Genomic DNA, 26,668 nt, shown 5'->3' on the forward strand with positions numbered 1-26,668 from the left:
CAAAAAAAACCAACTCCAGTACAAATATTGTACTATACAAAAACAGGTTGTAGAGCTGAAACAAAGTAAAGGCTCAGTGCAGTTCATCAGTAACAGTTATTCCAAGGGGTCCTGTGGAACACTGTCAAACTATAAAACGGAAGAATCAAGATCCTTGGTGAATTTTACTTATAGCAAACAAATCGAACTGTGGAGTACAAACCATCAGTAATGTAATATACAGAAAATCAATTCTGCCTGTCCAGACCAGCACAGGGTTTGGATTTTTTTTCTAAATAACAAAAAAATATGCTTTAATCTCTTAACATTTTTATTCAGTACAGAGCATAATGAATGCAATTGGGCCTCACACTGTCCAAATGAGCACAATATCAAGAGTTAAAATATATATACATATATTCATACTGCAACTGACATTTCCTGCTGCCTGACAGCAAATACATGTTCTATGCCTTAAATGACTTAACATTCTGCTTGCATTTAAAATACATTCTTCCAAAAAAAAAAAAAAAAAAAAGGAAAACATAAATACAGTCACAACATAATGAGCATTTGAACACATCTGCACTCACTTAGTCTGTTAGGTATGATGGATTTTAAAACATCTTTTTGATCTCTCCCTCTGCAGTTCAGTCCTCTGCCAACACTGTTTGTGCAAAAAGTCTGTTCTTCCATGGACCAGTGCACTCTGTGCTTGCAATATAAACAGTGGTTGGATTAAATGTGAAAAAGCATGTTCTGTGCACATGTAATAGCTTCTGATGAAATGAAAATGAGCCAACAGCTATACTTTAGTGCGAAAAATCATCTTCAGATCAAGTGACAAGTCCTTACTGCCAGAATCAGTTTCAAAGAAACAGTACAACCTTATTTCTTTTATTCTTGACTACTGTGGAACACATTGATAAACCTGTCAAACACTACACCCATTTTCTTGTTTCTGCCATTACCTCATCCATGTCTTACATCATCGCTCCAAAGTGCAGGTTTCAGTTTTCTTCCATCTAAAAAATCTACTTAGTTAAAAATAATTTTTTTAAATTTAGTATTTGGAATCTGCCCTTTTGACTTGAGTCTTCTCACAGCTTCTCGTAAGTGTTTGGGTTGCAGGGGTGGTGTCTCCCCCCACTTTTCACACACATCCAGAGCTACATAAAGAATGAGAAGAGCAAAAACACAAGTTAAACACAGGCATATTGTGTTCAGTATAGTACAAACAGCACAGGATTTATTAAAATACGTCAAAATGTATAAATCTATAAACACAAGTTAAACACAGGCATATTGTGTTCAGTATAGTACAAACAGCACAGGATTTATTAAAATACGTCAAAATGTATAAATCTATCAACACAAGTTAAACACAGGCATATTGTGTTCAGTATAGTACAAACAGCACAGGATTTATTAAAATACGTCAAAATGTATAAATCTATAAACAAGTTAAACACAGGCATATTGTGTTCAGTATAGTACAAACAGCACAGGATTTATTAAAATACGTCAAAATGTATAAATCTATAAACACAAGTTAAACACAGGCATATTGTGTTCAGTATAGTACAAACAGCACAGGATTTATTAAAATACGTCCAAGTGTATAAATCTATAAACACAAGTTAAACACAAGCATATTGTGTTCAGCATAGTACAAACAGCACAGGATTTATTAAAATATGTCAAAATGTATAAATCTATAAACACAAGTTAAACACAGGCATATTGTGTTCAGTATAGTACAAACAGCACAGGATTTATTAAAATACGTCAAAATGTATAAATCTATAAACACAAGTTAAACACAGGCATATTGTGTTCAGTATAGTACAAACAGCACATGATTTATTAAAATATGTCAAAATGTATAAATCTATAAGCACAAGTTAAACACAGGCATATTGTGTTCAGTACAGTACAAACAGCACAGGATTTATTAAAATACGTCAAAATGTTTAAATCTATTTACTAGTACCAAAGGCAAATCTGTGCTTGAGAGTATGTTACAGCTACTTAGTTATTTGATGCTCAACCCAATTAAGTCTGTTCATTCGGGACCAACCCAGTAAAAAGAGCTTTCAAAGCATTTGGTTTTTAATTTTCTCTTAAGTTTGGTGACCCTGAAGTTAGAATATGGAAAAGGATACTACAACTCTGACCTGGGAGGGGGTGGGTGGAAATAAACCACCTAAATGTTTAGAAAGCTGCATTCATTCAGATAAGCTTTAACTGTTTTAAAGATGGGTTCTCATGTAACCAGCTTTACTGGCTACTGCTACTCTCTAGATTATCCAAATAGTGCATGCATACTGAGCTAGCTGCAAACGTAGCTATTAATCACAGAATAGTAGGAGCTACTGGGACTACATTCATCCTACCATATTATGTATGAAGTGAGCAAGGCATCTGTTTTTGGATATAACCTGGGTAACAGAAGTAAAAATACAGTAGAGAAAACAAATGCGTAGGTGCACTGGCCCACGGTACAGAAGGATACACTGAGAAAAAAAATGGAGGCTATCTTCCTAAGGTCAAGTGGGAGAGTATCCAAGGAAACAAAGATAGTGTACCTCAAGTCACACAGCACACTATAAAAAAGGTGAGAATGATAATGACAAACTATCCAAAGGAGCAAGGATGGAAACTACCTTCCCTACTCTTAGACTTAAAGGAAATAAAAGTTATGTACTCACCATAATGATGTGTGGTCTGTTTTTGTCCTCTCTCAACTGATGCATCTTGGATCTGACCACAGTCACTTCAGTAGACTTTGGCTCTGTAGCTCAAGCTCCTCCCCTTACCCACAACCCTCTCCTTCACCTGAATTACCTCAGACTGACTTTGTCCTCTAGTCAGTCTCCCCGTCTAGCACCAAAAAATGGTACGTTGTAAAAAGCATACTCCAAATCATATCACATTTAGTTAGAAGAAAAAGGAAGATTGGAGCCCATTCAGCAAAGCAGGCAGGAATTACTCCTCAGGACATACTAGCAGCCTAAATGTAAAGCTTCTAAAGTGGGAAGTGGGCTGGGAGGCTGAGATGTATCCTTATAGTGAATACATAACTGAATCTAATGTCTTCTTTTTCATCCATTCCTTAACGAACGAGAAAGTCGTCAGCTAGAGAAAAACACTGGGTAGTCCTCGAAGGATATTCAGGAGTGCAGCAGAGCCAAATGATGCCCTATTCCTTAAGCTGTTCAGTTTATAATGAGCAATAAAAGGTATGAGCACTGGACCAAGTAGCAGCTGTACAAATGTCATCTATGGGAGCTCCAAATCAGAAGGCAAACACAGCTAAAGATCTGATGGAATGAGTCTTAAAAGATTTAGGTAATGACAGTCCTTTCGTTTTAAAAACAAAAAAAAAATGCAAACAGCGAGCCATCTGGTTAAAGTTACTTTGAAACAGCCTTACCCAATTTAGCCTCAGAAAGGGAGACAAACAATTGGTCTGATTTCCTGTAATCTTTAGTTCTATGGAGCTAGAACCTAAGCTTTGTACATCCAACATGTGCATTCTCCCTTGTTGGAACATTTTGGAAAGAAAACAGGTATGTTGATAGACTGACAGATAGCTGCCTCTAATGCAACCTTAGGTAGAAAAGAAGGTTTAGTCTGAAGAAACACCCTATCCTTATGAAAAAAAATCAAATATGTCTTCTGGGAATAGAGCACCTGGAGTTGTGATACTTGTCTAGCTGATGTAACTGCAACCGGGAAAATGTTCTTTTTCAAGACAAGAATTTTAAGTCCATCTTGGCAGAATGCTCAAAGGGGGACTGGGTCAAAGCTTGAAGAAGTACTATTAAATCCCATGGTGGAGTAGGTTCCTTAATAGGTGTGCAAAGTAAAAAGGTACATTTGAGAAAGGCCTTGAACAACTTCAGTGAAGCCAAGGAAGATGGTTTTCACCCATGTGAAAATTAGAAATGGCAACAAGCTGGACCTTAACTGTAGAATAATTCACTCCACTACTGAAAATGGAGGCAAGAAACTCAAGAATAGCTGGAACAGATGCTGAAAATGGATCTAGTTGCCTGTGGTGAGCTCAAATGGAAAATCTTTCCATGTGGTCTTATAAACTTTCTAGTAGAATATTTCTGGAATGAAGTATGGATATGACAAACCATGGAAGAAAGCCTGGACTGCCTAGCAGTTACTGGAAGTGGAGAAACCAAGTGGTCAAGATGATGGTCTGAATATGGTCCGAATATCCAGGTGAAGTATCCCGATGAATGACAGAAAGTCCTGATAAAGATTCAACACCCAGGGTGGGTGAACTAGATGAGGCCACAGGAAGGGAAGCCACACTTGTCGAGGTCAGAATGGGCAATGAGGGTTACTTTGCTCTTCAGCTGAAGTGCTTTCTGAAGAAACTTGGGAATGAGAGAAGTTGGTGAGAAAATCATAAAGAAGACCAGAGTGCCAGTCGTGAATCAAGAGTCTCCCTTTTGTGACTCCCCCTCTAGAGGGATCAGGGCAAAGTACTTGGTGTACCTGGAACTGAGTGGAGAAGCAAAACAGTTGCAGCATGGCTGGACCCATTGACAAAACGTCCTTTCCACCACTAATGAATTGAGAGCCCACTTGTGAGAAAATTAGATGGATCTGTTCAGTTTGTCTGCTAGCATGTTGGACGTCCTGGAATATGCATTGCCAGTAGAAAGTGGCTGGTAAACAGCCAGCCCATTGCCACACACTCACTGCTTCTCAACATAAAGGGTAGGACTCGGTGCTCCCCTGTTTGTGACTGTACCAGTCCACTGACATGTTGTCTGTCTGGATAGCAACCAACCTTAGAGGGAAAACATCCTAAAACACCTGCAATGCTAAAAGGACTGCTCTCATTTCTAGGACATTGATGTGAACATTGACCTCCAACTGAGATCACGTGCCTTGGAATGTCCTTCCCAAGTAATGCCCCCCAACCCTACTTAGGAAACATCTGTAGTCACTGTGGCCTTGGGTGCAGGAAAGACAAAAGGGTGGCCCTGAGAAGCATCTGCATGAATCCATCAGGCTATATATTTCCTATAAGTATTTGCAATTTGAATTAGCTGCGGTCAGCGGGAGACATCCTATTGACCACTGTACTGCAAAACCCTCATGTAAAATCTTGCTAGAGGTACTAGAACTGTGGAAGCTGCCATGGACCCAAGGAACTGTAAGACTAGTCTGGCTGAAGGGGAAGGAATAGAAAGAATGTGCAATGCTTGGATCTGTAGATTGTTCAACCTTGTCTGTGGTACGTTTGCAATCTGTATCACTGTATCCAGATGAGTGCCAGTGACTTCCAGGGCTTGAGAGGGAGAAAGCTGAAACGTGGTATAATTCACTGTGATTCCTAGTTGTAGGCATAGCTGGAACAAGTAATTCCTAGCCTGAATCAGTAGAAGCTTGCTGGAAGCAGAAAGGAGCCAGTCTTCGAGATAAGAAAACACTAAATCCTAGCAGTATCAAATAAGTCAGCCTCGACCACTACCATGAACTTTTTGAAAACTCTGGGGGCAGTGGTTAGACCAAAGGGCAGGGCTGTGAACTGGTAATGACTAGCTCCCAGCTAGAAGTGAAGCTATCTCCTGGAGCACCTGCATATTTTGATATGACAGTACAGATCTACAAACCATATCCAATTGTCCTTTCTCAATAGCGGCAGAATGGACTGAACCATGACCATTTGAAACTTTGAGTGTTTAACAAATTGATTTAGACTGCTGATATCCAAAATTGGTCTTAGGTCCCCAGTCTTCTTTGGTGTTCAATAAGGAACTGGGGTTCATTCCAACATATTCAGTGACTGAAGCTGTTTTTGTTAGTGGTGTTTTGACTTTTTGTAGGAAATTGAATCTATTATATTTTGATAACAAGGATGTACAGGGTGATCTACAGGTTGTATTTAAACAATTCTCCTTTCCCCGCCTATGAATAAGTATGTGTCTGTGTTCCAGCAAAATGTATTAAAGGATTTGCATTTTAATTTTTGTTACTCATTTGGTTCTAGGAGATACTTAACCGCTGAACAGCATCAGGCATCATATGCTTTAAGAGATAACAATAAAGTGGTTATTAATAATGCAGACAAAGGGGTGGTATAGTATTGGGCCCTATATTTACAAGAGGCCCAAAATCAGCTGATGGATACAGTTTTATCAAAAGATGATCTTAGATCCTAGATTACATTTCCAAAAGGACACAGATGTATTTTTGACCATAGCTTCAGGATGAAGGGATTATTACTAAGAATACTTTAGATCATTTAACAGCAGCATCTCTGAAGCCAAGGCAGATGTCAGTGGTCTCCGGCTGACTAAATTTGCAGCTGATTGCAAATCAGGAGCGGTCACTGAATCTCAGACTGACACAAATTTTATCCAGGAGGGGCTGACACAGACAAACAACTGGTGTCAGAGCCATGGACTAAAACTAAATTCCAAGAAATGTATAACAGTATCCTTTGGGAAGTCATCCATCCCTGGTAACTATCATATTGACAACACACCCCTTAGAGCTGACCCAGTAGTCAGGGACACAGATAGTAATTTAGCCTTTGATCATCACATGTCTACAGTGGTGAGGAAATCATTCTATGTTGCACAACTTATAAACAAAGGTATAGCATCCAAGTCCAAGGAAATCACTGTTCCACTGTATTCGGCATTCATCAGACCTGTCATAGAGTACAATGCCCCCTTTGCTATGTACCTTACTAGGCATATCCAACAACTGGAATGTCCACAGAGTTTCCCCACTAAAAGAATACAGGGCATAAGTAATATGTCCTATACAAGCCGCCTTAAGACCCTATTGCTGTATTCTGTCTCCTACAGGTTTTTGAGGGGAGATCTACATCTGGCATACAGGGCATTGTCAGACTCCACTCTGATGGACCTCCTGCATATCCACAAAACAAACAGTACCAGAACTACCCATTCTAAAGACTTAAACCTTGCCTGTGATATAAATAGGACCTGCTGGAGAGATAAGTATGTATCTCAGAGACCACCCCATCTATGGAACAGGCTACCCATCCATGTGAAGCAGAGTTCCTCCTTAACCCAGTTCAAGTACAACTTGGACAACTGGATGGGAAACCGGAAATTTTTCCCTGGTTTGGCACCTATATCTTTAATGCAAACAGGTAACCTGTAAATGGTTCATCTCCCATGCCCATGCTTACACTTATTATAAGAACTTGTCAGAGATTTGGGATGCATGGCTAGGTTTAAAAAGGGCCTTCTGATCATTAGGCTAGTAAACACCTATGAATCTGATCCTTCTCCCCAATATTTGTATGTTACCTAAAATTCATAAAAATTTTAGGTGTCCTCCAGTTAGACCCATTGTTTCAGGCCATGGCTCTTTAACTGAGCCTCTTTCGGCTTTTCTTACTAAGTATTTGAAACCTTTGTTAGTTGGTGTTAGATCTAGAATTAAGGACACTGCTGAATGTATTAATATAGTTAAGGACATGCAGTTAGAAACAACATGGTATATGTGTACATTACACATCAAGTCTTTATACATGAATATTCCACAGTGGGCCAGTCTGTTGGCTGTTGAATTTTGCTTAAATAAATTGGGACTATATAGCCCTGGATTCAACACATTTTTGCTTTGTCTGACAGAACATGTTTAAACTAAAAATGTTTTTTTTTTTTATTTCAATGGTGACTGTTACCTTCAGTTAAAAGGTACAGTAATGGGGGAATCTTTTGCCCCCATTTATCCTGACCTTTTTATTGGGTATATAAAAGAACAACTAATGTATGATAATAGTTGAAACATTTATTTGGATGAAATAAGATATTTGAAGACGCTGTCTTGATTGCTGGCTAGTATGAAAATCTGACGTCATTTATTTAGAAGAGTTTATACAATATTTGAATGATAATAAATGGGGTTTACAGTTTACTGCTGCTTATGATATTCAGGAAATTCCTTTTTTGGATGTTAAGGTCATTAAAAATGTTGATGGCACACTGAATACCGCCTTGTTTTGTAAAGAATTCCATTAGAACTCTTTATTCGATGTTAATAGTTGCCACCCACCAGATAGTGTTGATAACATTCTAAGATCCCAATTTTTACGGGCTAAGAGAATATGCTCTTCTGGGAAGAGTTGTAGAAACACAGTGAGGAGCTTATATCCACGTTTAGAGCTAGGGGATACAATAAGGCGGTCACAGAACAAGCTCATAATTTTGCTCAGTTTGTTGATAGGAATGCTTTATTGGAATATCATGTTAAAAATAAACACGATAAAAACGTCCATTTTGTCAACAGTTTTGGCAGTAATACAAAATTATTTTGTGAACTGATTAACAGACATTAGAGAATTCTTTAGGCTGAAAATAAGTTGGCCCAATTGTTGCCAACGTGGTGTATGCTTACATACAAGATAGGGCAAAACCACTGGTAATTTTTTAAATCATTTAAAAAAATATTATTTTGGAGGTTATAGGCAGTCTTCTATGGATGGTATACCCTAGTGGGCTGTTTTCCCTGTGGACACTGTATGGCTTGGCTTGCAAACATGTTATGAAAATTAAACACGTTTCATCAGCTAATATCTCAGGTATATGATATCAGATGTTTTAATAATTGTATTTCTGAATGGGTCATTTATTTAGTAGAATATGCTTGCTCTGCTTTTTGCTGAAGACAAACATACAGACAGTTTAAAGTGCATATTTTTAACACTTAAATGACATCAGGAATAAGGGGATGTCCAATCCTTTATATAAACATGTTTTACAACATCCTACAGCTATTTTTAGATTCACAGCTATAGATCATATTTGTTTTAGTAGATCAAACAAACTTGGTTGGCACTACCTACTGAATAAGAAAGAGCGGACCTGGATTGTGAGATTAGGAGAGTCTTCTCCAGGTTTAAATGATGCGTTTTGATAGGCTTATGGGAGAAGGGTGTGTGTTTCTCTTTTGAGATATATTGTATAAGTGTGTAATGCAGTTTCACTTGTTTTATGTGGCACGGAGAAAGGCTTTGGCCAAAACCGGTTTGCCCTTTTGTACATCACCTTGTACTTTTTGGGATTTTCCATTAAATATTCTATATTCTCACCGATCGTTGTGCTGGCCATTCTTGTGGAACCAGAAAGGAGCCAGTTGAAGTACGGAAACACACTAAATTCTAGCAGTATCAAACAAATAAGCTATGACCACTACCATGAATTTGCTGAACACCTTGGGGGTAGAGGTGAGACCAAAATGCAGGGCCATGAACCTGGTAATGACTAGCTTGCAGCCAGAAGCAAAGGTATTTCCTGGAGCACCTGTGTATTTTGAAATCACAGTACAGACCCTAGAGATCTACAGAGCATATTCAATTGTCCTTTCGCAACATCAACAGAATGGACTGAACCAGGACAATCCGAAACTTTGACAGTTTGACAAATTGATTTAAACTGCTGAGATCCAAAACTGGTCTTAGGTCCCCAGTCTTCTTTGGTACTAAAAAGAATCTTGAATAAGTTCTGGATCCTTGCTGGTCTTGGGGAACCACTTGGATGACTCTTTTTTCAGCAGCTTTTCTATTTCTATGGCTGCTGCTTTCCTCTGACTGGGTGGAACGTCGGGGATTCTTTTGGTCCAATGGTATGTAATAACTGCTGGAAATTATACTGTGTATCCAGGAATCTTTGCTGATGGCTGTCCAGGCTACTGAGTGCAGTAATGAGCACCACAGACTACCTCCAGAGTGCAGCAGTCAGACAACCTTTCATAGGTGCTTAAAGGGTTTCTCAGAAAAAGTACCTCTGAAGCCCTAATGTTGCAGGCCTCCTTTGCCATGTGGGTGACATCTGCCATTAGAGTTCTCCTCTGCCGTTGAGAGGGGGAATCTGTCTCCATAGGAGTCCTGGGAGGAGCATTGCATCTTGTGGAACTACATCTTCCTACCCCTCTCTGGTTCTATGAAAAAGTTTTTTGATGTGTAGAAAGGTGTAGTTGTAGATAACATCTTCCCATCCTGTTTGCTCCTGGAGAGGTTTCTTTTAACTTGGGGCCAAACAAGGTGGATCCATCAAAAGGCAGCACTGATGAAAGAAGTCTTGAAGGGCTCCACAAAGTCAAAAAGCCACATCTAGGCATGCCTGTTTACAGCAATACCTGAACCTGCAGTACTCGATGCTCCCTCTCAGGCATGAGAAATCAGCTTTATGGAGGCTTTCAGTAGGGACTGGAGGGTGGCCAGTTGAGTAGAAACCATTTTCTTGTCCTCTGCAGAAGTGGACCCTAAGAAGGTATTGGAAAACTCCCTGATAAATTCCCTCTGAAATCTCATAACATGTGCCAAATAGTTCAGGAACCTGAGGATGAAGGATGCTGATGCATAAACATGCTTCCCAAACCTGTCCAAAGCCCTGGACTCTGTGTTCAAGGGATGGACCGAAGAACTCCATTCAGCAAGGTCTTTCTTGGTGGCTGCTGCTACCACTACAGCATCTACTGGGGGACATCTGCTCCAATATTCCCTATCCTCTGGCACAATAAGGTGCTTATTTGGCCTCTTTAGAGATAGGTTGTGTAACATCCGGGTCCTTCCAAGCCTGGCAGTAGATGAAGTCCACCATCTCCTCAAAAACCAATGACTTTTTTTGTCTCAAAGGTTCAATGATTTCACAGAAAGAGACATCCTCAAGGGGTCATCTGGGGAACCCCTCCTCTTCCTCAAAGTCATGGTCTTCCATCAAGGACTCCTTTGTGGAGTTTAAGTGCTTTCTTTTGCACATATGCTTCCAAGGGAGCTCTCTGATGGAAAGTTCTGGGCAGTACTCAGTAGTGCAAGCAGAATCCTGGATGAGGACTGTCTCTAGGCTTGACCAGGTAGGCTGTTCTGACTGGACAGGATGAAAACATTCCGGGTCCAAAGTAGACAGTTGTGGGGGGGGGGGCAAGGATGTCTTGTCCACGGAGGTGGAAAACGCTCTCTCCATTACCTCAAAGGCAGAGGTCATGGAGGAAACCAAGAACTGACCTGGAAGGCAGAGGTCATGGGGGAACCAAGAACTCACCTGGAAGGAGCTGAAGTCACCTGCCCAAGATGGCTCTAAGCACCTCCAAGATCCTGCCTTGATGCAGATGTTGAGGCTGCTAAGGAAAGGGATAGCTCCAAAAACATTGGAGTCAAACTCAAATCTCGAGAGGCAGCAGCTTCTGTTTCTGACAAGGTCTGAGCCATCTGGATTAGAGAAGGTGTCAGAGTCGATGAATGCCAAACCTTAGGATCCGATACACAAACTTTGAATTACTGGGTCCACAGACTCCGAAACTAGTGGACAGATTTGAGTGGGAATCAAAAGCTGGAGCTGGACTGGTGATAGACCCACACATTCAATGGGAGGTGGGACCAGAATTACTCTCAACTAAATCTGGGTTCTGAGAAACTTTATCACCCTGTCCAGACCCGCTTCTGTTAGGCTCCTAGTTGACATGCGGGATGAAGTTGTCGAGGGTGGTCTGGACATTCTTCGAGGTGTCTCCTTAAAAAATGGTGAGTGAAGCCTCAAGGAAAGAGGCTCCAGAGAAAACCTGGGTGACCTATGATCTGGACATTTTGCCATAGATTGAGTCGGATCCAAGGATCTTGGTTTTGATGGGGTCAGATCCAAGGAACCAGTCATATCTGAAGATTCTGCAATTTTCTCAGGCAGAGCCAAGCCAGAAAATGTAGGAAGACAGCAATCAGGGGAATACTTCCTCGAATCTTTAGCCTTGCCAACTGAATCCCTTTGGATGACTCTAAAGATTTCTCGGCAAGAGCTACAGAAGTTGAAGTAAAAGGAAACATTCCTTTCAGAACCAGTTTGTTTTTGTGCTCTATGATTAAAACCAGCACAAATTTCAGAGTCAGTGTTGAGATGAGAAATAAGAAAGAGAACAGTAAAGCCCTAGGATGAATTAAATACACAACTTATCACTGTAAACCACTCAAGCTACAGATGACCACTTCCAAACATTGAAGTGGCAGATGAAATCTGAGGTAATTCAAGTAAAAGAGAAGATTATGGGTAAGAATCAACATGAGCAGCTTGATTACTAAACATGCAGTCACCTCTTTAAAGGCAAAAGGGTACAAAATTAGGACTGGTACTGGTCAGCAAATCAAATGAACTGTAATTAGAAATAAGACAGCAAAGAAATGAAAGTTTATTTACTTAACATAAGATTTGAGCTTCATTATTCATGCTTGTTTTCTTACATACCAAAGGACTGACTGCATTGAGCAATACAAAACTGGCAACATTTCACCACAGGTTATGCTCCTCCCCTACTCCCACAATGTCATAATCTCCTACTCTTCACTTGAGTTGAGCAAAAGACCCTCAAAAGGGCATCTAAATAGCCACCACAATCAGGAGGAATGGAAAAATACACTAGCAAAGCTTGAGGCATGGTCTGCTAGCTCTTCAAGGAGAAAATTAGCAAGGTGACAATTTGGAAAGGGGCAGAGGATAGGTTTGTGGAAATGTACAGACAAAGATAATGAAGCTCTAACATTATGATAAGTACATAACCTTCATATCTTACAATATCCAATCTGTACAGTTCCATACTGAAGGACAAGGTATCCTTTTCAATATTCTGGGTGGCATTATGACGGAATACCATAGAATATGGTGTCCCCAAAGAAAGATCTAGACCCGGGGATCTTTTGCAGTTTATAATGTCTTACAAAAGTTAGCAGTGAAGCCCACATCACAGTAGAACATACGTCATCAACTGCAAAATACAAAATCACTACTACAGAGTGTAATGAACATTTTGCATGGGAGATTCAGTACTGGAAAAATAACTGAAAGAAACACACTCTTACATACTTACTGTTTTGTAGCAGTATGGCCTGGATCATCATCATAAGGGACAGTAGTAGAAACAAAAAGAAGCCCAAACTTTCACTGTGGACTACAGCATCCCCTGGTGTCTATCCCTATTGAGGGAAAACAAGTTACTGAAGTTTGTGCTGGACAAGGATGCAAATGGCCTGCAGCAAGGCTGATGGAACCTCTGTGTTACACAACGATTGAGGGAGCAAGTCATGAGGCATCAGAATACACATACTGAGCTTATCTGTGCAGTGGCTAGCTCAACTGAGGATGTGTGTTGCAGCAGCATTAATGACTCCCACAAAAAAGGGGAAAGTCTGGTTACTCCCTGTTAACTGATGCACATAAATAGCTGTTTTACCACAGAATGCATAAACCACTCCAGCCTTGTATTATGAGGAATTAACCGTGCACAAACCTTTGCTGTCAGCTGTTACTAACGGCAAGTTGACAGAAAATTCCACCTTTGAAAGGAATGGAAAAAAATCCCATGAGTCCTTTACTATCAGAGGATGCTCAACCAAAAAGTTCTTAAATTTATGATCAACAAAAATAGCAAGTGGTTCTGTGTAACCTCTGATTCCTCAAGTACAGTTTTTTTCAGTGGATGGAGGACAAATCTGTAAAACCATAAAATCCAATTGGGGAAAAATACGGCCTTGAACCTCATAGAAACCTTAGCTGTTGAACCAAAAGTAGTTTTTAGAAGGGCACTTAATATTAAGACCATAACAGATAGGTTATCAGATATTTCTATCACCTGCAGTGGAAAAATGCCCAAATGTGGGATGTGCAGACAATGTAGGTATATTTATGACACAGTAATGTCTCATTTAACAACTATCAGAGGACAATCCCTTGTCCTGGTAGATGCAACTACATCAGATGCATATTGCATTGGGAAAACAGCGAGTTTCCTTAGAGAAAGAATTTATAAACATGTTACAGACAATAAGAAGGGGAATGTTAACAGTGCACTATTTAGGCATTCTCTTATTTGACCAAACTACAAGTATGCCTTCTTTTTGTTATTAACAAAATTAACATCTCTGAAAGGGAAGTCCATGGAAATGCAAACCTGAATGAAAAGAATGGCTGTAGCAACCCAGACTTAATGCCACAAATTTTCTAGGTATCAATGACAATGTTTCCATATCACCAGTTTGAAGCTAAAATCTTTGGAACATTAACTGCATCTAGGTGTATGTGTACACAACAGTACACACAATATCATTCAAGTGTTTTATCACTTCACTTTTTGTGCACACTAATTTTATTTGCTGATTTTGATTGGCTATTGGTGATCACATGATTAAGTATTCACTTTTAAAGTGAGAGCTTTTGTCCCACAGCAACAAAAGGACTTTATCAAAACTATTAAAAAGATTATCAACCTCCCTGTTTTTGGAATAAAACACATTTCTTTTGAAGACAAGTGGAGGAGTTACTTTGGCTCTTAGTCCGTCTCCATATTAGTCCTTTCATGGTGGGGGTCAGTCACCTCCAGTGTGTACAGAATTCTAAAGCCAGACTTCTAATGGGCTCCCACAGTGCAGATAATGCCTGTGTTGTTCGGTCTGCACTGGCAACAAGATAACACTTTGCCTGCACAACTTCGACCCTAGCTAAAGGGGCCTGGTTTGCTGTACTCATAACACTTGCAGGAATGTAAGTGCATCATCTCAGCATTAAGAATCTAGCATGCCTGCACTGCACACTGTGTGCAGCTTAGTTGGAAGTTTATGCATTGGCTGAAAATTGCATGCACGTCCTGAAGACAGCTACAGCAGAGCTCGAAGGGCTGCTGCAGGGATAAGAGTAGGACTGTGTTTAGGATCTGCAGATTAACCTGCTCCATAACACCAGACTCATGCTTCACTGAGGAATGAAAGGGTCTGCTGGGTGGAGGAAGGGAAGCCACTGATCTGATCCCTGGGATGTAAAAAGTGCTGCTGAAAGAGTGTATTCGACCTCTGTAGAATGAAGAACAAGATTTAGAAGAATGGCATAATGAGAAAGAGAAATAAATTATCCAAATTTGTCAAATGTCCATTTTATCCAAAGAAGATTGTGAGAAGCCACAGTCTGTCCCAGCAGACAATGAATAGAACAATTTACTAGGTGTGATGCTAGTCCATTACGGGATATGTACTCACTCTTTGGATTCCAGAGCTGGAAAGAGCTCAAAAGGGCATTAAACTCTGCAGAGAAGGCACCTGAGCCAGGTACCAGAATGAGGCAAAGTTAACTTTTCTAGGATGAAGTTGAGGTCCCAAGGCGGGGTCGGTTTTCTCCTGGGGGGGGGGGGTTAATGTGAATAACTCTCCTAAGAAATTGCTTCGGCAAAGAGTGAGAATAAACTGGAGGATGACTATGGATGTGGGCTGAGGCATGTATCTGACGGAGGAATAAGAGAGACCTTTCTCCACTAGGTTGGCCAGATAACATTCCTAACATTCTGGAGTGAGTAACAGAATTTGGCTGAAGGCAGTGCTTCTGGCTCCAAACCAAGAATCTTTTCCATTTGGCTGAGTAGGATTTTTTGGTGCTAGGGCTTCTAGACTCTTTTAAAATGGTCTGTACCTGCTGACTCACACTGGAAGTGCAGTAGGGCACTGTGGAATAAACCAAGCTGAGAGTCTGGAAGAGAGTAGGAATGTGTGCCTCCCTGCCTGTTTATGTACCACCTGACTGTGGTATTGTCTGTTTGTACTACCCCCTAGGTCCCATTTGTCCTTGAAAGCCATTAAACCCTTTTTGTATTGTCATGAGTTCTTTCCAATTTATGTGCCTCTTTCTGTGCTGAGTGGGCCATAATCCTTGAGTTTGGAGGTACTGGTTATGGGCCCCTCATGCCGTCTCCCAGGCATCTGTGGTGAGGATTTGGGCCTGGGGCAGGAATCTGAAAGGTAGGCCCTGATTTGGGGCACAAGCCCATGCCCACCATGCGAACTCCTGTCTGAGGCAAGGTATCAAGGGTATTTGGGCATCCACTGACTGAGAGCTCTGGCACCACATGCTCTTCAGGTACCACTGCAGCTTCCTCACATGCAACCTGGCCAGGGGCTACCAAGAGAATACAGAATGCCATGAATCCCAGTGCTCTGAGGAATTCCCTGGCTGTGATGCTTTGATTTTCCTGTTTCTGTAGGAAGTAACTGGTTAAATAGGTGACCTTGTCTTGGGGAGGAAGGCTCTCTGGAGGGAAGAGTCCTGGAGAGCTCCTAGGAAGACTATCTGTTTGGATGGGACCAGGCTGGATTTCTTGAGGTTTAGAGTAAACCCCAGAGAAGTAAGGAGGTTCTGTGTAAATTTCAGATTTTTCTTGGTCCTTGGAATGACTACAACTTGTACTAGGCAATCATCTAGGTAAGGATAAATCTGGACCCCTTTGGTTCTGCAGTAAGCGATCACCGGTGCCAAGCACTTTGTGAAAATCTTTGGAGTAGCAGACAACCCAAAGGGCAGAGATGAAAACTGATAGTGATAGGAGCTCGCTCTCAAGTGAAGAAGGCTTCTGTGTGATTTTTGAATGGGAATGTGCAAGTATGTGTCCTTTTGGTCTATTGAGACCATGAAGGCTTGAGGAGTAATCATGGGCAGTAATATTTTGAAGTGTCAGCATTTTGAACTTTGGTATCTTGAGGAATTGGTTTAAGCTGGACAGGTCCAGAATAAGGCGCCAAGATCCTTCTTTTCTTGGGACTAGGAAAAACCTTGAGTAAAAACCTTTTCCCTTTTTGTTCCTCTGGAACTGGCTCCACTGGTTCCCGAGAACACAAAAGCTGTATCTGTTTGACAGCCCGAGTTTTTTGATTTGGGGGTACATCTGGGAAACCTGAGTATACTAAGGACTTTTCGAAAGTGAGTTTCTAGCCGTTTGCAATAATGTTTAGAACCCACTGATCTGAAGTAATGTGGTCCAGTCTTCTTCCTAGTTTTGGGGTAATGGTGGGAGGGTGGAGCGGAGGCAGTCATAACTGCTCTCTGGCTGGGGGCTGTGATCTAGAACTCGATTGCCTGGGTGTTTCAGAGGTCCACTGCTTTGATCTCTGTTGGTGATGCCTTTGCCTGGAAGCTCTGTCCTTTGGAGGCCTTCTCTGTTTACTCCTAGGATGGGTAAGAAAGGACCAATGTTTGGCTGGAAAGTTCCTGTTGAACTTGGGTGGTTGTACCCAACTGTTTGCATGGACTTTGCCTTGTTATCCATCTTTTTAGTACCATTTCAGCTGTTGGTCCAAAAAGTCCGTCTTTGTTAAGAGAAGTGTCCAAAAGGTTACCTTTTACATGAACAGGGAGAGATTGCTCCCTTAACCATGCATGTCTCCTAATTACTGAACCAGTGACAGCTGTCCTGCAAGATGCCTCCATGGCATCATAGCCACAATGCAGAGTGTTTAGCCACCTGGAAAGTGGAGTGACACAAGTCCAAAAGTTCCTCAAAGGTTTTTAACCTCCATGTTTGAAATCTTTTGCTTGAGTTGATCCAGGATGGTTTGCTGATATTTGATCATACAGAATTGACAGCTGAGGCCCCTCATAGATGGAGTAGTTTTTTTCCAAACCTGTCTAGGGCTTTACTCTCTTTGTCTGAGGGCAGGGGATTCTTGGAGGCACTGGCCCTAGCCCCTTTATGCCCTGGTGTAACAACTTCTGGATCAGCCGAAGGAATTTTAAATAGATATTTATGGGTATCTTGCACCGTATACAATCTGCCTGGTTTCCAAGGGGCAGGGGGAAGTGAGTCAGGGTTCAAGGAGGCATCCTTGAAAACATCCTCTACCACATCCAAAATGGGAGGGCTAGTTAAAGATTTGTGTTCAGGGAGGTCCAAGAACTCCCTCTCTTCTTGGCCTGGGAGTAATCTTGTGCTTCCCACTGAAAATGCTTCATAGCATGAAGAGTTTCCCCAAAAGTTTGATTTTTTGGAGGTGAAGCTGAGAGAAGGTTCTCCTCAGAATATGATTCCTCAAAGGATGTGTAAGACGGTCCTTCCTCTGAGCTAGAGCCTTCAAAGTCTGATTCCTCCTCAGATAGTGAGGGATCTGGGTCACGATCAGTATCCCTTTTCCTTTTTCCTAGGGTGGCTTCACCTCTGGTATGTCTGGTCTTTACAGTATTAAGTCCTCAGCCAGCTTTAATCAAATCCTGTTGGGATCCTAGTAACTGGGAGCCCATACGCCTATGCGAAGGCTTTGCCACACTCCCTTTCTTTGGGGTGGGTTTGGCCTTAGGCCTAGCTGCATCCAATGCCCCGGCACCTAACTCTTTGTGGAAATACACCAGTGTAGGCCTAGGCCTCATCGGAAGCTGTAGCCTGTAGAGTGACCTCAGACCCAACCGATGAGCTGAAAATGTGACCCATTGACGTTGAAGGAACTGAAGGTATGTTGGACTCCAAATGGGTCTTGACAGAGACCTGGGTTGCTTTTTCAAATGTCGAAGGGGGCTGCAAAGGCTCCTCGCCTTTTTCAGCAATTACCAGTCTAGCAGGAGAGTCATCTGGGGAATGATTGTTTTCCGACAGCTTTGGCTTAAGTTTTTCTTTTTTGCGCTTAAGCAGCTCAAGATTGGGACGACCAGCAGACACGGTTCAACTGATTCTTTTCTTAGAAAATGAGCTAAGAATTCGTCCCTATGCCTAACTGTTCTTGTGTTAAACCTAGCACAGAAATTACAATTAGGGACATCGTGATCTGGACCTAAACAAGTAACACAAACAGTATGGAAGTCTCTGTGTGGGATTCGTTTACTGCAGTGGAGACAATTATTTACTTTATCTGACTTTTGTTAAGTGAAAAAGAAGTGTGTTCCCCAATGGAGTACTTGTCTTTCCAACAACTTCTCTCTAGTGCGGACCAACCAACGCACTTGTATACTGCTTCGGGATCTGGCGGCAAGAAAAGACTGAAGTGATGGGCACAGGCCGTTTCCCCTTATACCTGAGCATACTGACATCGGTTAGGGCGTCCACCAGCCTGAGAGGCGAAAACAAGTTTTCACTGGTAGTTGGGCTGGGCCAAGGGTTTCACAGCAGGAAATCCCAACAGTCAGGACTGCAACAGTGAAACACAATGAACATCTTTAGAATCCCACTACTAGTATTAAAAGTAGGCAAAATGTATTTTCCCCCCACAATTCAGGCTAAGTTCTCTTTAGAGCTTGTAGTACATGTGACTGCAAGCATTTAAATTTATTTCAAAAGGTGTTATTTGAAGACATGGTGATTAGTTTATGCGTGTGTTGCTCTTGCCTTAATTACTTTCATCTTTAATACACAATTCCACTTCACTTACCCTCAATTAATCATCTGGATGACTTTTTATATCTTTCAGCCAATAGTCTGCATTTATGTCCTGATGTTTTCCATCTACAATGTATAATATATGGTTTATACAGTTACTCAATTGTTTGCCTGCTTCTGGAGTTTACTTCCCGAGGGATTTGCTGAACACAGGATGCTTGAGTCAACAAAATTAACTAATAAGAAAAGAACAAATGGTCAGAACTCCACTGCCTAAAACTGAACACACAACTTTATGGTTTACTTAGGCTATGGAGAAGAGGCTGACAGAACAAAGACCATGGCTGGTGACCACAAGTGACAGACTATAACAAGATGGGGGCGAGCTCATACCAATGAATCTAGATAGGTGGCAGAAGACCAGTGGAGTAACTACTGGAAACTATAAAAAGGGGCAATCTAGGGAGGGAAATGGGTTAAGAAGGAAGTCAATGGCAAAAACAAGAGAAAGCTAGGAGTTTCATGGCGGCTGCTCTAGGCAGTGAACAAGCCTGCAAGCTACTGTAAATTAACCGATACAGGTAGCTGAAGTGTCTACGAGATCCAGAAAGTCAACAAGAAAAGCAAAAAAGTGAAGTAAAAGGTAAAGTAAGTGTGAAAACTCTGAAGGAGACTGAAAGCAGTGTGGTGGAGCAGAGCTGGGAAAAGCAGATGGTGACGGCAGCTGAAGGAGACTGAAAGCAGTGTGGTGGAGCAGAGCTGGGAAAAGCAGATGGTGACGGCAGCTGAAGGAGACAAAGCAGTGTGGTGGAGCAGAGCGGGGAAAAGCAGATGGTGATGGCAGCTGAAGGAGAAAGTCTTTTCCTTTAGTGTGACTGAAAAGTTGACATCATGTACTCTGAGATTTTCAAGAGAAGTGTATCCCTTTTGGACTACACAGGGACCAATAACAGAATACTGAAGGAAGTAAATGTTTAACTAGGTATTCAAAGGAAGCAGATGATATGCAGACTGCTGTAAAGTAAATTAAAACAAAAACTGGTGGAAAAGCAACTGAAACAAGAGAAATGGCACAGAAAACTACAGTTGTGTACACTTACCATAAATGTAGATGTTCGAGTGTATTCACTGTTGCAATCATAACATTTGGGTTATCCCTGCCAGGGTAGCCCTTGGCCAGCCCGAATACCAGAGGCTTGGTATTTCTGCGTCGGTTGCTGTCACTTCAGGACTGATGTCAGGTCGTCAGCAGTATAAAGTGAAGCAGATGACACCATTACATCAGTTTTTCTTGCCCTAACTGTCAGGAGCCCCCAAGTGGTAGCCAAGATATGGCGGAAGAACCCAACCAGTAGAAAGTAAATACCAAAATGTTCCTTGTAAGGAGAGATAAAGAAGAGGGGGATGGAGGGAGGGAAACCAGGACTGCAACAGCGAATACACTGGAACATCTACATTTATGGTAAGTGTGCACAACTGTACTATGTTCTTCATGTTTCACTGTTGCAGTCATCACATTTGGGTTGATTCCCAAAGCTGAGGAAATGGGTGGAGGCAGTCAAGGAAACCATGGGCTGGCTAGGATGCCCTGCAAGACTGCAGTGGCAAAGCCAGCCCTGGATTTGGAAAAGATAGGCAGGTGGTAATGCTTGGTGAAAGTGTAAATTGATGTCCAGGTGGCAGCCTCCAGGATGTCCCTGGTGGGGACCCCTCTGAGGAATGCTGCAGAGGTGCAGGCTGCTCTGGTGGAGTGAGCCCTGACCCTCTTAGGGGGAGGTTTTCCGTGTTGCTTGTAACAGAAATGGATGCAGTGTGCTATCCATTTGGAAATTGTTTGTTTCAAGATGACTTTGCCCTCTGCCCCTGCAGCAAAGCTAACCAGTAACTGACTTTCTGAATGATTTAGTCCTGTCTAGATAGAATCTGAGCTGTCTGTGCACATCTAGAGAGTGCAGGATCCTTTCCCCGTTGTTTTGTGGGTTAGGGAAAAAGGTGGGCAAATAAATGGATTGGTTGAGAGCCACACTGGACACCACTTTGGGCATGAAGGATGGGTTAGTCCTGAGGGAAACCCTGTCAGCATGGAAGATGATGAAGGGCTCCACATCCATGAGTGCTTGTAGCTCGGAGACTCTTCTGATGAAGTGATGGCCAGAAGAAAGGCCGTCTTCCAGGAGAGAATTTTAACTCTGCTGAAGCTGCTGGTTCGAAGGGGGCAGGGTGAACTTTTCCAACATAAAGTTAAGGTCCCAAGCTGGGGTAGGTGCTCTTCTGGGTGGCCTCAAGTTGCTAGCCCCTCTTAGGAATTGTTTGATTAGAGGGTGTGAAAAAAGGGGCTGCTCAGGGTGGAAATGAGCAGAGATAGCAGATGCATGAATTTTAATAGTGGAAAAAGAGAGACCACTGTGTAGCAGGTCAGCTAGGTAAACCCAGGATAAGGAAGTAGGGAGGGCTGTGCAGTATCGGCCCCCTTAGCCTGAATCCAGGTGCAGAACCTTTTCCATTTATCAGCATAGGACCTTCTAGTGCTAGGGTGTCTGGCCTCATGTATAACATCTAGAACCTGTTTACTGAGGTTGGCAGATTGATCAGTGGTCAGGGAATAAGCCAGGATGCCAAATTGAGGGCCTGCAATTGGGGATCATGAATTTCCTCTGGGTCAGGAAGGTTGGGGTCTGAGTGAGATGCCATGGTGGCAGTGGGGACAGGCTGCACAGCAGTGGATACTAGTGCTGGTGAAGCCAGTCTGGAGCAATAAGAACTGTCCTTGGTTTTTCCTCTGTGATTTTGAGCAGTACCCTGGTAATGAGAGGTAGTGGAGGAAATGCATAAACCGACAGATTGACCCAGGGGAAGGACACGGCATCCACTTTCCAAGCCACACAGTGATGCTTCCTGGTGCAGAACTTGCTGAGCTGATGGTTGGTGTGGGAGGCAAAGAGGTTGACCTTTGGGATGCCCCATTTCTGAGTTATTAGGGTGAAGGTTCTTTTGTCTAGCTGCCACTAGTGTGGGTCCAGAAGATTTCTGCTTAAGTGGTCTGCCAGAGAGTTTTGAGAACCTGGCAGGAATTGTGCTGACAGGTGGAGTTGCATGGCAGAGGCTGTGTGCCAAAGGGTCATGGCCAGCCTGCATAGAGGGTAGGAGTGAGTCCCTCCCTGTTTGTTGATATACCACATCACAGTGGTGTTGTCTGTTTTGATCAGGAGAGCCCCTGGGGAGAGAAGGGGCCTGAAAGCTGTCAATGCATGCTGGACAGCTAACATCTCTTTTTGGTTGATGTGCAGATGTATTTGCAGTGGGCTCCATTGGCCCTGTATGCACCCCAGGCATAGTCTGATGTGTCTGTGGTGAGGGTCTGGGTGGCGGGAGGTGGTGAAAAAGGTAGTCCTTTGTTGTGGGAGCATGCTGCTGCCCACCAAAGAAAATCTTTCCTTAGGCAAGGTATCATTGGTATAAGAGTTTCCAGGTCTTGAGAGTGTTGACACCAAAGGCTGTTTAGGTACCACTGAAGTTTCCTCATATGCAGTCTGGTATATGGAATGAGTAGAATGCAAGATGCCATGAACCCCAGAGCTTGCAGGATTTTTCTTGCAGATAACTGGGGTCTGGTGGCTAGTTGAGGGAAGTAGGCTGTCAGGTAAGTTTGCTTTGCTGGTGTAAAGAATGCCATCTGGGATACTGTGTCCAGGCTTCCTCCCAGGAATATACTCCTTTGGATGGGTATTAGTTTGGATTTCTTTTCATTGATAGTGTACCCTAGTGAGATCAATAGGGGACTTTACAAAGGCCAGGTGCTTGAGCAGCTTTTCCTCTCTGCCTGAATTAGGCAGTCGTCTAAGTATGGTAAATTTGGATATTCCTTTGGCTGCAAAAGACAATGGCGAGAGCCAGGCATTTTGTGAAAACTCTGAGAGCAGTACATAAGCCAAAGGGAAGTTGCAGAAAACTGAAAGTGCAGAGATCCTGCCCTGAAATGTAGATATTTCCTGCATGATTCCTTGATAGGAATGTGGAGGTAGTTCTCTTTTAGGTCTAGGGTGGCTAGCCAAGCATCCTTGGAGAGCATGGGTAGCAGTTGCTGGAGGGTGAGCATTTTGAATTTTGGTATCACCAGGAAGGTGTTTAAAATGGATAGATCGAGCATGGGAAACCCAGGTGCCCTCTTTTCTGGGTACCAGAAAAAGTCTGGAGTAGAAACCTTGGTCTTTCTTTTCTGCAGGATTGTGCTCTATCGCCCTCATAGGAAGCAGGGCATGGACTTGCTTTTGCGCCTCTGCCCACTGGTTTGGAGGTAGATCTGGGAATGGTTTTGGGGTTGGAAGAGTGTGGAAAGAAAATTTGTATCCCTGGGACACTATGTTGAGGACCCAGCGGTCATTGGCAATGGTGGCCCAGGTGTTTGTGTGAAAGGAGAGTTTTCCTCCTAGGGGTAAGTGAAGGTAGGCAGAGGGTGGGAGTGGGGGGGTCATTGTGAGTTCTTACCATGAGGGGGTGGCTTAGAACTCCCTGGTTTTGAAGTGGAGGAATTCCACTGTTTTGATCTCTACATTCCCTGTGAATGCTGTCTGGGGGGGTCTGGGCTGAACTGACTTGGTGGGAGCAGGAAAGGACCAGTGCTTGGAGGGGTAATGCCTGCTGAACCTGGGTGGCTGGAGCTGTAGGAAATCCTTAACTGTCTGCATAGATTTAGATTTTTCTTCCTTCTTTTTTAAGACCTCCTCTGCCTTAGTGCCAAATAAGTTTTCTTTGTGCAAGGGTGCATCCAATAATTTAGATTTAACATGGTCTGGGCAAGGGCTGTTCCTTAAGCCATGCATGCCTTCTAACGACAGAACTAGTGACTGCTGCCCTGCAAGAAGCTTCTAGGGCATCAAAACTACAGTGTAAGGTGTGATTAGTCACTTGACTTGCAGAATGCATTAACTCTTGTAATTCTTTAGATTCTGAACAAGCAGGAAAGGAAGACACTTTTTGTTTGAGGAGTTCCATGGTATGTTGCTGAAAATTTAGCACATGGAACTGGCAATTTAGTGCTCTGATAGCAAGAGTAGCAGATGTGTACACTTTTTTACCCCATCTGTCTAGTGCTTGGGAATCCCTATCTGAGGGGGTGGGATTCTTAGCAGGGGTTGCTTTAACTCCTTTAGGCCCTTGAGAAGTTACCTCAGGTCCTCTGCATCAGAATCCTCATAAGCAGAGAGGGGTTGCATGTCTTCATATTCAGATGCATCAGAGTCGTCAGACTCCTGTTCAGACAAAACTACTGGGGTCAGATCTTGTTTTCTCTGGGAAGGGGTAGCTTGGGTTCCCCTGATCAGCATAATAAGGTCTTCCACCATTTTAAGCATTTGACACTGAGGCAAGGAAGCGAGTGCCTGAGATAGGTTTGTCAGTTTCTTGGGTGTGGCTCATACCCTGGGCCTTAGAAACGTGGTAGTTTTTGAAAGAACGGTAGACGCGAAAGAAGTTGGTTTGTGTTGAGAACTGGTAGTGCGAAGTACTTCCTCGGAAGCTGGTGCCTGCTCAGCGGCTCCGGACCCATCTAAGGGTGAGACAACCGCAGGATCCTTAGTCGAAGAGTTTTGTGGCATACCGAACTCCGAAAGGGTCTCAGTAGCGGTCTCCGAATCCACAGAAGTGGGCATCAGGGGCTGTGAAAGCACCTCACTGGAGGACTGGAGAACTACTAGCTTAATGGAAGTGTTGTCGGTAGGTTTGGACCTGTGCGGGCTCCGGACCCATCTAAGGGTGAGACAACCGCAGGATCCTTAGTCGAAGAGTTTTGTGGCATACCGAACTCCGACAGGGTCTCAGTAGCGGTCTCCGAATCCACAGAAGTGGGCATCAGGGGCTGTGAAAGCACCTCACTGGAGGACTGGAGAACTACTAGCTTAATGGAAGTGTTGTCGGTAGGTTTGGACCTGTGCGGTCTGCCTCTGTCTTTATCCTTACGTTTTTTCGGAAGATCTGGTGTTGGATGGCTTACTGAAGCCATATTGGAATTAGAGGACTGTAAGTGAAAATATCTAGCTACAATAAAGGCCCGATGACGTATAGTTCTGGCGTTGAACAAGGCACAAAAGCAACAGCGAGGGACGTTATGGTCTGGGCCTAAGCAAGTGACGCAGTAAGAATGAAAGTCTTGGTGTGGTATTTGCTTTCCACAGGCAAGACAATTGTTAACTTTTTCTGACATGGGTTAGAGCAAGATAAAAGGATCCCCAATGGGGTGCTTAGCTTTAGAAGACTTTAGCTTCAATTCGGAAGATGAAACTCCACTAGCGGCCAACCCGCACTCGTGCAAACTACTTTTGCTTCAGGCTCCGTGGCAAGAAAGACTTATGTAATGGTGTTGGCTGCCTTACTTTATACTACTGACAACCTGACGTAAGTCCTGAAGAGACAGCAACCAATGCAGAAATACTAAGCCTCTGGTATTCGGGCCGGCCGAGGGCTACCTTGGCAGGGATAACCCATATGCGATGACTGCAACAGTGAAACATGAAGAACATCTGGCTGAACTTCAGGACAGGTTACAAAAAGACAACTTGAGGATTACATCAATACCAGAACAAAATGAAGGGACGATTGTAAAGACTTCATGAGAAAATGCTTCGACACAGACTAAACGTTCTATGGATGACATTAAAACAGAAAGAATAGAAAGAATAAATATTCCCCAATTTGAGACTGAGACAGCAGCCAAGGCCTATACTGATTAAAGTGGTGAAGGACAAAATTATTTTTATTTTGTGGAGCAAGGGAACAATCATAAAGGTTAGGAGATACAAGGGTTTATAAGGATAATAGTTTTACATTACAATCATGAACTTACAGAAATTATTATAAACATATGTAATATGTTCAAATTGTAATAAAAATGACAGTTTACATTTTACTGAATGGGGATCTGTACTGCATACTGTTTCATAAAGATCCCTGAACTTAAACTGTAAACTGTGCTTATGTTACTTTTAATAAAGGTACTAAGTGCGGAGGGAAGGGAGATAGAAGTAAATGACTGATGAATGAAAAAGGAAGCTAATATACTACTAAGTGATTTTGGTGGTTTTACATCACAAACTGTGAGTGTGAAAATAACTACTACATCTTGTCACTACATGCTGTCTGATAAAAGTTCCTATTTAAATGAAAAGGGAAACTAATTATGTGATGAAAAGCAATAGACAATAATGCAGAATAACAGTTCTTCTAATGCAGCCATTAGGTCGAGGAATGCACACAAAATGAATAAGACACATATTCTGACTGCACATAGGCTAGCTAGTAAGATTCAAAAAATTATGCAATGGGAACGCTAACAGTGCAATGACATCATACCGCTCAGCCTCTTAAGAGCAAGAAATCTGGACAAAGCCACAAATAATGGGGGGACAAAGGCCCACAATAGGGACACCTAAATTATATTGCTCTTACAAACTTACAAAGTTGATAGAATAACTAGTGTCACTTTAGCATGAATTTTCTGAAGGGTATGATATCTGCAACTTAAATGTATGCCATTATTTTCGGACTTCAGTCCTCAATGATTTAGTGGTGATTTGTCAGAAAA

At 42.4% G+C, this 26,668-nt stretch overlaps 1 protein-coding gene across 6 annotated transcripts in view; it reads right to left on the bottom strand.

Annotated features, from left to right (window-relative positions):
- Positions 1–292: 292 nt before the first annotated feature.
- Positions 293–26,668, bottom strand: part of TAF11 (TATA-box binding protein associated factor 11) — a 310,240-nt gene continuing 283,864 nt past the window's right edge. For all 6 annotated transcript variants that reach the window (XM_044076565.1, XM_044076566.1, XM_044076564.1 and 3 more), the window contains one exon: positions 293–1,148. In XM_044076565.1, the coding sequence (XP_043932500.1) occupies positions 1,018–1,148 (131 nt within the window). In that variant the 3' untranslated portion in view covers positions 293–1,017. The remainder of the gene's footprint in view (positions 1,149–26,668) is intronic.

This window comes from Protopterus annectens, chromosome 7.part0, assembly GCF_019279795.1.
Source record: "Protopterus annectens isolate FY-2018-M chromosome 7.part0, PAN1.0, whole genome shotgun sequence".
In the NCBI taxonomy this organism is placed as follows: Eukaryota; Metazoa; Chordata; order Ceratodontiformes; family Protopteridae; genus Protopterus; species Protopterus annectens.